General features: G+C 59.4%; 1 protein-coding gene across 1 annotated transcript in view; it reads left to right on the top strand.

The window, feature by feature from the left end:
* Positions 1-3,523: 3,523 nt before the first annotated feature.
* Positions 3,524-11,433, top strand: part of LOC138863944 (serine/arginine repetitive matrix protein 3-like) — a 7,950-nt gene continuing 40 nt past the window's right edge. Inside the window, exons 1-11 of the mRNA XM_070129459.1 lie at positions 3,524-3,861; positions 4,248-4,616; positions 5,381-5,624; positions 6,240-6,399; positions 6,683-6,819; positions 6,919-7,071; positions 8,130-8,289; positions 9,035-9,171; positions 9,726-9,885; positions 10,766-10,921; positions 11,223-11,433. The exon at positions 11,223-11,433 is cut by the window's right edge and continues 40 nt beyond it. Coding sequence (XP_069985560.1) covers positions 3,524-3,861; positions 4,248-4,616; positions 5,381-5,624; positions 6,240-6,399; positions 6,683-6,819; positions 6,919-7,071; positions 8,130-8,289; positions 9,035-9,171; positions 9,726-9,885; positions 10,766-10,921; positions 11,223-11,433 — 2,225 coding nt within the window. The remainder of the gene's footprint in view (positions 3,862-4,247; positions 4,617-5,380; positions 5,625-6,239; positions 6,400-6,682; positions 6,820-6,918; positions 7,072-8,129; positions 8,290-9,034; positions 9,172-9,725; positions 9,886-10,765; positions 10,922-11,222) is intronic.

Here is an 11,433-nt window from a genome sequence, read left to right as displayed (position 1 = left end):
TAAATCAACAGAAAGAAACTTATAAGTCAACAGAAGAGAACTTGGAGAGGTTATCTGAACGCAGTGAAGTCCTGAGTGCAACGTGCATGATCCATTAAATAAAAATTTTTTAGCCCCCATGACACTGTTACCGAACAGAAGGTCCAAAGCAAGAGAATATGAAGATGCGGAGGAGACTCCATAGGAAACACTTTCCAAGGAACTCAGGTTCCTTCATAACAAGAAACAATGAGCGCCAATTATTACAGCAACGACAGGCTATAGCCGAGTGTTGTATACAGTGTGTCCTAGTTTCTTTTATGGCATTACAAAAGACAAAGGAATGAGCGAAATAGAACTTCACAGTTGGTTTCAATAATATCCCATATTATATAGCTTTTGGAAAACGATGCAGGGATTATTGATTGCGAACATACGTGCACGGCACGTTAGGGCTGCTGCTGCTGGCACGAGCGGTCGGGACCCCGTTGCGCCGCCTGGTGACCACCCACTCCAGGATTTCTTCCGGTCGTTCGTGAAGAATACAGTCAGTATGTTATCTGAGACTCCAATACAATCCGATGTCATTAGCCATCCCACGTGAACTTGGTGAATATTTTTTTGTTCCTGAAGTAAAAGCAATTCAGAAAATACTGGTATTTCCGATTGCTTTCACAATGCATTTCATTTTCCTTTCATATGGTATTTTTAAATATTTTTGTATTGTGCATATATAGGTGAATCATGTCAGTCATATCTGCAGTACATTTTCTGATCATAAGTAGAAATAACGGCTGTGTTTTAAGGCCATAACCACGAGATGCGATAACACCGAACAAAGGTTGAATTTTCACACATATTTACACACTCACACACACACATACTCTCTCTCACTCTTTCTCGCTTTCACTCACATAAACTACAAGTCTAGGCGATAAAAAGACCTTAGTGGAATCACACAATTCGATATGACTTTAATACACTAGCGAGAGAGAGAGAGAGAGTTAGAAAACAGTAAAATGCAATTGAAACTGTATGGGAAACGTACAAAACGGGGCTCTTCCTATGCAAACAGAAAGTAGGCGAGGATAACATGAAGGGAACATGGAAGTAGTGTAATTAATAAAGCGGGGAGGACACAGCGGGATTATGCTCTCATATTTTATCCAGAAGCGGTATGCACTTTTTCACTTAACAGTAATATTCACATGATTGCTGCAATGGAGTGGAGTTTTACAAACGAAGTGATAATCATTTTAAACTAATAAAAAACAAGTTGAAAAGACTTGACGTCCTTATGGATGAACCTTTTCTACCTCTTCATAATTCCCCAATTTTTCTCACTGTTTGCGTTTAAGCATTTAGATTTTGTTTCAGTCTTTATAGCTGGTACATAGTTTTCAAACGCAGGCCATACACGCATCATCATCACTAATAGTCCTGCCTTGGATTGCCCTTGGCGGCGTATAGGCGCCCTGCTTGTTACGAGCCAGAGTTCTCGATTGCTTTGTTTTGTTTGTTATAATTCATGAATAAACTAGTCATCCCTGTGCAATCAGTTGTAGCGTTGAGAGATTCCGGTCTTTGGATAAGGATAACCCGGCCTGTGCCGACCAATGCCGACTCGATTAGTGTGTCAGCTGGTGCCGACTCGACTGAGCTTAGTGCTTCCCCCGCGCGAGCCACCGACTCCTCGGGTGCTGCACCTGTCGCACCTCCCTCACCCTCACCTTAATGAATCTGATGGTATTTCATAAAAGTAGACGGCATAACACAGTGTCAGGACCTAACTTTTAATCCTTCTCTCGAGAAATATGATTTTGTAGGAAAATGAAATAAAATGTTAATGGATGCTCATTCGGAAACACTATAATCACTGAAGCTCTTCATCAGTCAGTTTAATTTATGCGGACCTAGAAAAAAGCCTGCAATTGTCAAGCCACAATTGAATTCATGAAAGCCCAGATAAAGACTGCAGGCAGAAAAAAACAAGTAGTTATGAAGACAATTGAAACTTTAAACACATAGCTGATGGGAAGTCGAGAAAGACTGAGATCATAATGACAAAATGTAACGATCATGGACGACCTTCAACGTCGCAATAACTCAAAGATCGACGACCTTCTAGAGGTGGGTGCCGAGACGGCCGAACAGACTGGTGCCCTTCCTGCTGCAGGGCAAGCTCGAGCTGAGTGGGACAACGCCAGAAGAATCGTCCTTATCTTTCCATATAATTTCAAGTCTCATGGTTCTCTCCAATTACTTACCCTTTCAAGATTTGAATGACTCGGATTCCCATGCTTTTTGACCGGTGTCAGTGCTGCTAACTGCTCTCTCAGCTGCATAAACAATTTTTGATCCCTTATAGTAATCGATAGTAATCAAAGAGATTCAGATCACCGGGATAATCAAATCAACTCTGCGCATGAGGAAAATAACTGCAATTATCACTTCGTTGACACCATCGCCACTAATTACGATGTTCCTGATAATAGTTGACTCGTTTAACATACCCAGTATGCCGCAGAATTCCCGTGCTTTTAACTGTCAATGTTCAAGACAGTGGTTCCCAATCATTTTTACACTCACAACCCTAAGAAAATTTTACTGTGTCCTTGCACCCCTTTAAATTTATAGCTTATTTAAGGAGGTAAATTTATACTAAATTTGATCATTAAAAGAAAATAATCTTTTCCATTTTCTAATAATAAATTAACACCATTCAAACATATGGACAAGAAAACATGTCCCAGATCATTTGAATAAACCCTACAAAATAATCACGTGCTTGAAATAATTACATGTAAAAATCAAAGAACTAACTTTAAAACGTTTATATAAATGAATTTTCAATTCAATGGCTCTTTTCCTCATGCCCTCCCACCTCATCCTCCCAGAGCTTCTTAAGGAATCTCTCTCCGATAAGATACTAAATCTTTAGTTGGAGCCTGAGATGGTCTAGGAACCTCAGAAGGAGGGCCAAGAAGTGGTCCGGGAGGACGCAGCCGAGGAGGCCACGGTGGAAAGCCCAAAGGCCGCCATGCCCGAAGCGGAGGCCACGGTGGAAGGCCCAAGGGCCGCCATGCCCGAAGCGGAGGCCACGGTGGAAAGCCCAAAGGCCGCCATGCCCGAAGCGGAGGCCACGGTGGAAAGCCCAAGGGCCGCCATGCCCGAAGTGGAGGCCACGGTGGAAAGCCCAAAGGCCGCCATGCCCGAAGTGGAGGCCACGGTGGAAAGCCCAAGGGCCGCCATGCCCGAAGCGGAGGCCACGGTGGAAAGCCCAAGGGCCGCCATGCCCGAAGTGGAGGCCACGGTGGAAATCCCAAAGGCCGCCATGCCCGAAGTGGAGGCCACGATGGAAAGCCCAAAGGCCGCCATGCCCGAAGTGGAGGCCACGGTGGAAAGCCCAAGGGCCGCCATGCCCGAAGTGGAGGCCACGGTGGAAAGCCCAAAGTCCGCCATGCCCGAAGCGGAGGCCACGGTGGAAAGCCCAAAGGCCGCCATGCCCGAAGCGGAGGCCACGGTGGAAAGCCCAAAGGCCGCCATGCCCGAAGCGGAGGCCACGGTGGAAAGCCCAAGGGCCGCCATGCCCGAAGCCGAGGCCAGCGTGAAAAGCCCAAGGGCCGCCATGCCCGAAGCGGAGGCCAGCGTGGAAAGCCTAAGGGCCGCCATGCCCGAAGCGGAGGCCACGGTGGAAAGCCCAAAGGCCGCCATGCCCGAAGCGGAGGCCACGGTGGAAAGCCCAAAGGCCGCCATGCCCGAAGCGGAGGCCAGCGTGGAAAGCCCAAGGGCCGCCATGGCCGAAGCGGAGCCCAGCGTGGAATACCCAAGGGCCGCCATGCCCGAAGCGGAGGCCACGGTGGAAAGCCCAAAGGCCGCCATGCCCGAAGCGGAGGCCACGGTGGAAAGCCCAAAGGCCGCCATGCCCGAAACGTAGGCCACGGTGGAAAGCCCAAAGGCCGCCATGCCCGAAGTGGAGGCCACGGTGGAAAGCCCAAAGGCCGCCATGCCCGAAGCGGAGGCCACGGTGGAAAGCCCAAGGGCCGCCATGCCCGAAGCGGAGGCCACGGTGGAAAGCCCAAGGGCCGCCATGCCCGAAGCGGAGGCCACGGTGGAAAGCCCAAAGGCCGCCATGCCCGAAGCGGAGGCCACGGTGGAAAGCCCAAGGGCCGCCATGCCCGAAGCGGAGGCCACGGTGGAAAGCCCAAGGGCCGCCATGCCCGAAGCGGAGGCCACGGTGGAAAGCCCAAGGGCCGCCATGCCCGAAGCGGAGGCCACGGTGGAAAGCCCAAAGGCCGCCATGCCCGAAGCGGAGGCCACGGTGGAAAGCCCAAAGGTCGCCATGCCCGAAGTGGAGGCCACGGTGGAAAGCCCAAGGGCCGCCATGCCCGAAGCGGAGGCCACGGTGGAAAGCCCAAGGGCCGCCATGCCCGAAGCGGAGGCCACGGTGGAAAGCCCAAAGGCCGCCATGCCCGAAGCCGAGGCCAGCGTGGAAAGCCCAAGGGCCGCCATGCCCGAAGCGGAGGCCACGTGGAAAGCCCAAAGGCCGCCATGCCCGAAGCCGATGCCAGCGTGGAAAACCCAAGGGCCGCCATGCCCGAAGCGGAGGCCACGGTGGAAAGCCCAAGGGCCGCCATGCCCGAAGCGGAGGCCACGGTGGAAAGCCCAAGGGCCGCCATGCCCGAAGCGGAGGCCACGGTGGAAAGCCCAAAGGCCGCCATGCCCGAAGCGGAGGCCACGGTAGAAAGCACAAAGGCCGCCATGCCCGAAGCGGAGGCCACGGTGGAAAGCCCAAGGGCCGCCATGCCCGAAGCGGAGGCCACGGTGGAAAGCCCAAAGGCCGCCATGCCCGAAGCGGAGGCCACGGTGGAAAGCCCAAGGGCCGCCATGCCCGAAGCGGAGGCCACGGTGGAAAGCCCAAGGGCCGCCATGCCCGAAGCGGAGGCCACGGTGGAAAGCCCAAAGGCCGCCATGCCCGAAGCGGAGGCCACGGTGGAAAGCCCAAGGGCCGCCATGCCCGAAGCGGAGGCCACGGTGGAAAGCCCAAAGGCCGCCATGCCCGAAGCGGAGGCCACGGTGGAAAGCCCAAGGGCCGCCATGCCCGAAGCGGAGGCCACGGTGGAAAGCCCAAGGGCCGCCATGCCCGAAGCGGAGGCCACGGTGGAAAGCCCAAAGGCCGCCATGCCCGAAGCGGAGGCCACGGTGGAAAGCCCAAGGGCTGCCATGCCCGAAGCGGAGGCCACGGTGGAAAGCCCAAGGGCCGTCATGCCCGAAGCGGAGGCCACGGTGGAAAGCCCAAGGGCCGCCATGCCCGAAGCGGAGGCCACGGTGGAAAGCCCAAGGGCCGCCATGCCCGAAGCGGAGGCCACGGTGGAAAGCCCAAAGGCCGCCATGCCCGAAGCGGAGGCCACGGTGGAAAGCCCAAGGGCCGCCATGCCCGAAGTGGAGGCCACGATGGAAAGCCCAAGGGCCGCCATGCCCGAAGCGGAGGCCACGGTGGAAAGCCCAAAGGCCGCCATGCCCGAAGCGGAGGCCACGGTGGAAAGCCCAAGGGCCGCCATGCCCGAAGCCGAGGCCAGCGTGGAAAGCCCAAGGGCCGCCATGCCCGAAGCGGAGGCCACGGTGGAAAGCCCAAGGGCCGCCATGCCCGAAGCGGAGGCCACGGTGGAAAGCCCAAGGGCCGCCATGCCCGAAGCGGAGGCCACGGTGGAAAGCCCAAAGGCCGCCATGCCCGAAGCGGAGGCCACGGTGGAAAGCCCAAGGGCCGCCATGCCCGAAGCGGAGGCCACGGTGGAAAGCCCAAGGGCCGCCATGCCCGAAGCGGAGGCCACGGTGGAAAGCCCAAAGGCCGCCATGCCCGAAGCGGAGGCCACGGTGGAAAGCCCAAGGGCTGCCATGCCCGAAGCGGAGGCCACGGTGGAAAGCCCAAGGGCCGCCATGCCCGAAGCGGAGGCCACGGTGGAAAGCCCAAGGGCCGCCATGCCCGAAGCGGAGGCCACGGTGGAAAGCCCAAGGGCCGCCATGCCCGAAGCGGAGGCCACGGTGGAAAGCCCAAAGGCCGCCATGCCCGAAGCGGAGGCCACGGTGGAAAGCCCAAAGGCCGCCATGCCCGAAGCGGAGGCCACGGTGGAAAGCCCAAAGGTCGCCATGCCCGAAGCGGAGGCCACGGTGGAAAGCCCAAGGGCCGCCATGCCCGAAGCGGAGGCCACGGTGGAAAGCCCAAGGGCCGCCATGCCCGAAGCGGAGGCCATGGTGGAAAGCCCAAGGGCCGCCATGCCCGAAGCGGAGGCCACGGTGGAAAGCCCAAAGGCCGCCATGCCCGAAGCCGAGGCCAGCGTGGAAAGCCCAAGGACCGCCATGCCCGAAGCGGAGGCCACGGTGGAAAGCCCAAGGGCCGCCATGCCCGAAGCGGAGGCCACGGTGGAAAGCCCAAAGGCCGCCATGCCCGAAGCGGAGGCCACGGTGGAAAGCCCAAAGGCCGCCATGCCCGAAGCGGAGGCCACGGTGGAAAGCCCAAAGGCCGCCATGCCCGAAGCGGAGGCCACGGTGGAAAGCCCAAAGGCCGCCATGCCCGAAGCGGAGGCCACGGTGGAAAGCCCAAGGGCCGCCATGCCCGAAGTGGAGGCCACGGTGGAAAGCCCAAGGGCCGCTATGCCCGAAGCGGAGGCCACGGTGGAAAGCCCAAGGGCCGCCATGCCCGAAGTGGAGGCCACGGTGGAAAGCCCAAGGGCCGCCATGCCCGAAGCGGAGGCCACGGTGGAAAACCCAAAAGCCGCCATGCCCGAAGCGGAGGCCACGGTGGAAAGCCCAAGGGCCGCCATGCCCGAAGCGGAGGCCACGGTGGAAAGCCCAAAGGCCGCCATGCCCGAAGCGGAGGCCACGGTGGAAAGCCCAAGGGCCGCCATGCCCGAAGCGGAGGCCACGGTGGAAAGCCCAAAGGCCGCCATGCCCGAAGCGGAGGCCACGGTGGAAAGCCCAAGGGCCGCCATGCCCGAAGCCGAGGCCAGCGTGGAAAGCCCAAGGGCCGCCATGCCCGAAGCCGAGGCCAGCGTGGAAAGCCCAAGGGCCGCCATGCCCGAAGCGGAGGCCACGGTGGAAAGCCCAAGGGCCGCCATGCCCGAAGCGGAGGCCACGGTGGAAAGCCCAAAAGCCGCCATGCCCGAAGCGGAGCCCAGCGTGGAAAGCCCAAGGGCCGCCATGCCCGAAGCGGAGGCCACGGTGGAAAGCCCAAGGGCCGCCATGCCCGAAGCGGAGGCCACGGTGGAAAGCCCAAAGGCCGCCATGCCCGAAGCGGAGGCCACGGTGGAAAGCCCAAAGGCCGCCATGCCCGAAGCGGAGGCCACGGTGGAAAGCCCAAAGGTCGCCATGCCCGAAGCGGAGGCCACGGTGGAAAGCCCAAGGGCCGCCATGCCCGAAGCGGAGGCCACGGTGGAAAGCCCAAGGGCCGCCATGCCCGAAGCGGAGGCCACGGTGGAAAGCCCAAATGCCGCCATGCCCGAAGCGGAGGCCACGGCGGAAAGCCCAAAGGCCGCCATGCCCGAAGTGGAGGCCACGGTGGAAAGCCCAAAGGCCGCCATGCCCGAAGTGGAGGCCACGGTGGAAAGCCCAAAGGCCGCCATGCCCGAAGTGGAGGCCACGGTGGAAAGCCCAAAGGCCGCCATGCCCGAAGCCGAGGCCACGGTGGAAAGCCCAAAGGACGCCATGCCCGAAGCGGAGGCCACGGTGGAAAGCCCAAAGGCCGCCATGCCCGAAGTGGAGGCCACGGTGGAAAGCCCAAAGGCCGCCATGCCCGAAGCGGAGGCCACGGTGGAAAGCCCAAAGGCCGCCATGCCCGAAGCGGAGGCCACGGTGGAAAGCCCAAGGGCCGCCATGCCCGAAGTGGAGGCCACGGTGGAAAGCCCAAGGGCCGCCATGCCCGAAGCGGAGGCCACGGTGGAAAGCCCAAGGGCCGCCATGCCCGAAGTGGAGGCCACGGTGGAAAGCCCAAAGGCCGCCATTCCCGAAGCGGAGGCCACGGTGGAAAGCCCAAAGGCCGCCATGCCCGAAGTGGAGGCCACGGTGGAAAGCCCAAGGGCCGCCATGCCCGAAGCGGAGGCCACGGTGGAAAGCCCAAAGGCCGCCATGCCCGAAGCGGAGGCCATGGTGGAAAGCCCAAGGGCCGTCATGCCCGAAGCGGAGGCCACGGTGGAAAGCCCAAAGGCCGCCATGCCCGAAGCCGAGGCCAGCGTGGAAAGCCCAAGGACCGCCATGCCCGAAGCGGAGGCCACGGTGGAAAGCCCAAGGGCCGCCATGCCCGAAGCGGAGGCCACGGTGGAAAGCCCAAAGGCCGCCATGCCCGAAGCGGAGGCCACGGTGGAAAGCCCAAAGGCCGCCATGCCCGAAGCGGAGGCCACGGTGGAAAGCCCAAAGGCCGCCATGCCCGAAGCGGAGGCCACGGTGGAAAGCCCAAAGGCCGCCATGCCCGAAGTGGAGGCCACGGTGGAAAGCCCAAAGGCCGCCATGCCCGAAGCGGAGGCCACGGTGGAAAGCCCAAAGGCCGCCATGCCCGAAGCGGAGGCCACGGTGGAAAGCACAAAGGCCGCCATGCCCGAAGCGGAGCCCAGCGTGGAAAGCCCAAAGGCCGCCATGCCCGAAGCGGAGGCCACGTTGGAAAGCCCAAGGGCCGCCATGCCCGAAGCGGAGGCCACGGTGGAAAGCCCAAAGGCCGCCATGCCCGAAGCCGAGGCCACGGTGGAAAGCTCAAAGGCCGCCATGCCCGAAGCGGAGGCCACGGTGGAAAGCCCAAGGGCCGCTATGCCCGAAGCGGAGGCCACGGTGGAAAGCCCAAGGGCCGCCATGCCCGAAGCGGAGGCCACGGTGGAAAGCCCAAAGGCCGCCATGCCCGAAGCGGAGGCCACGGTGGAAAGCCCAAAGGCCGCCATGCCCGAAGCGGAGGCCACGGTGGAAAGCCCAAGGGCCGCTATGCCCGAAGCGGAGGCCACGGTGGAAAGCCCAAAGGCCGCCATGCCCGAAGCGGAGGCCATGGTGGAAAGCCCAAGGGCCGCCATGCCCGAAGCGGAGGCCACGGTGGAAAGCCCAAAGGCCGCCATGCCCGAAGCCGAGGCCAGCGTCGAAAGCCCAAGGACCGCCATGCCCGAAGCGGAGGCCACGGTGGAAAGCCCAAGGGCCGCCATGCCCGAAGCGGAGGCCACGGTGGAAAGCCCAAAGGCCGCCATGCCCGAAGCCGAGGCCACGGTGGAAAGCCCAAAGGCCGCCATGCCCGAAGCGGAGGCCACGGTGGAAAGCCCAAGGGCCGCCATGCCCGAAGCGGAGGCCACGGTGGAAAGCCCAAAGGCCGCCATGCCCGAAACGGAGGCCACGGTGGAAAGCCCAAAGGCCGCCATGCCCGAAGCGGAGGCCACGGTGGAAAGCCCAAAGGCCGCCATGCCCGAAGCGGAGGCCACGGTGGAAAGCACAAAGGCCGCCATGCCCGAAGCGGAGGCCACGGTGGAAAGCCCAAAGGCCGCCATGCCCGAAGTGGAGGCCACGTTGGAAAGCCCAAGGGCCGCCATGCCCGAAGCGGAGGCCACGGTGGAAAGCCCAAAGGCCGCCATGCCCGAAGCCGAGGCCACGGTGGAAAGCTCAAAGGCCGCCATGCCCGAAGCGGAGGCCACGGTGGAAAGCCCAAGGGCCGCCATGCCCGAAGCGGAGGCCACGGTGGAAAGCCCAAAGGCCGCCATGCCCGAAGCGGAGGCCATGGTGGAAAGCCCAAGGGCCGCCATGCCCGAAGCGGAGGCCACGGTGGAAAGCCCAAAGGCCGCCATGCCCGAAGCCGAGGCCAGCGTGGAAAGCCCAAGGACCGCCATGCCCGAAGCGGAGGCCACGGTGGAAAGCCCAAGGGCCGCCATGCCCGAAGCGGAGGCCACGGTGGAAAGCCCAAAGGCCGCCATGCCCGAAGCGGAGGCCACGATGGAAAGCCCAAAGGCCGCCATGCCCGAAGCGGAGGCCACGGTGGAAAGCCCAAGGGCCGCCATGCCCGAAGCGGAGGCCACGGTGGAAAGCCCAAAGGCCGCCATGCCCGAAACGGAGGCCACGGTGGAAAGCCCAAAGGCCGCCATGCCCGAAGCGGAGGCCACGGTGGAAAGCCCAAAGGCCGCCATGCCCGAAGCGGAGGCCACGGTGGAAAGCACAAAGGCCGCCATGCCCAAAGCGGAGGCCACGGTGGAAAGCCCAAAGGCCGCCATGCCCGAAGCGGAGGCCACGTTGGAAAGCCCAAGGGCCGCCATGCCCGAAGCGGAGGCCACGGTGGAAAGCCCAAAGGCCGCCATGCCCGAAGCCGAGGCCACGGTGGAAAGCTCAAAGGCCGCCATGCCCGAAGCGGAGGCCACGGTGGAAAGCCCAAGGGCCGCCATGCCCGAACCGGAGGCCACGGTGGAAAGCCCAAAGGCCGCCATGCCCGAAGCGGAGGCCACGGTGGAAAGCCCAAAGGCCGCCATGCCCGAAGCGGAGGCCACGGTGGAAAGCCCAAAGGCCGCCATGCCCGAAGCGGAGGCCACGGTGGAAAGCCCAAGGGCCGCCATGCCCGAAGCGGAGGCCACGGTGGAAAGCCCAAAGGCCGCCATGCCCGAAGCGGAGGCCGCCATGAGTAATAAATAGATTAATTGCTTGTCTTCAAGATGGACACTTCTCGCACCCTTTAGAATGCTGTCTATTAGGGAAACCCTGGTTTAAGTGTAAGTGAAATCAAGTGCAACATTATTGGTTCATGTGAAGCGCGTCTTACTGATAGCATTTGCAATTTTTATAGCAATGAAGGATACATGCCATACTTTAATTATCGGCGGTGATTGTGGCGGGGTTGCAGTATCAGAATCACTTCACGGGACCGCCAGACAAGATCGAATGTTCTTTGAATCTGTGGTTAATTTACTAGAAAATATTGCATCAATGCCTAAGATTCCATGTATTATCAATGAATTTTAACACTGAAATGCGATGAAAAATCTGTCCATGATTTTATTTCACTATAATATTCTCATACGTTTACCCCAAACCAACCAGTCACCAACAGAAGCGCAACATTAATTGATTACATATGGATAATAATTCACAGTCATATTCTCGTGGCATTATCACTAATCACTTCCCGATCATCAGTATTTTTACAATCGACTAAACTACTTAGGAGTCTGCCCGAATAATTAAACATAAACGAATAGTAAATCCTGAAAGAATCTCTCATCTAAAATCTTCATTATCCAAAGCTGATCAGGAGGGTTTAAGTTCACTAAAGGCATCTTTTCCAGCGGTTACGGGAAACGCGATCCCTCTTGCGCAACAGGAATCGAGCAGACGGTTAATTTTAATCGAGTTGCCAGATGTATTCCTCTTCGGATATTTCATGCATATTCGTACTTATATTGGATATCTAGAACACCACAGTCCCCGCCATAAGATATCAAAAGCCATCTTGGA

The sequence above is a fragment of the Penaeus vannamei genome, chromosome 14 (assembly GCF_042767895.1).
Source record: "Penaeus vannamei isolate JL-2024 chromosome 14, ASM4276789v1, whole genome shotgun sequence".
NCBI lineage: Eukaryota > Metazoa > Arthropoda > Malacostraca > Decapoda > Penaeidae > Penaeus > Penaeus vannamei.
The sequence above is the reverse complement of the archived record's forward strand: the minus strand, read 5'-3'. Positions and strand labels throughout refer to the sequence as shown.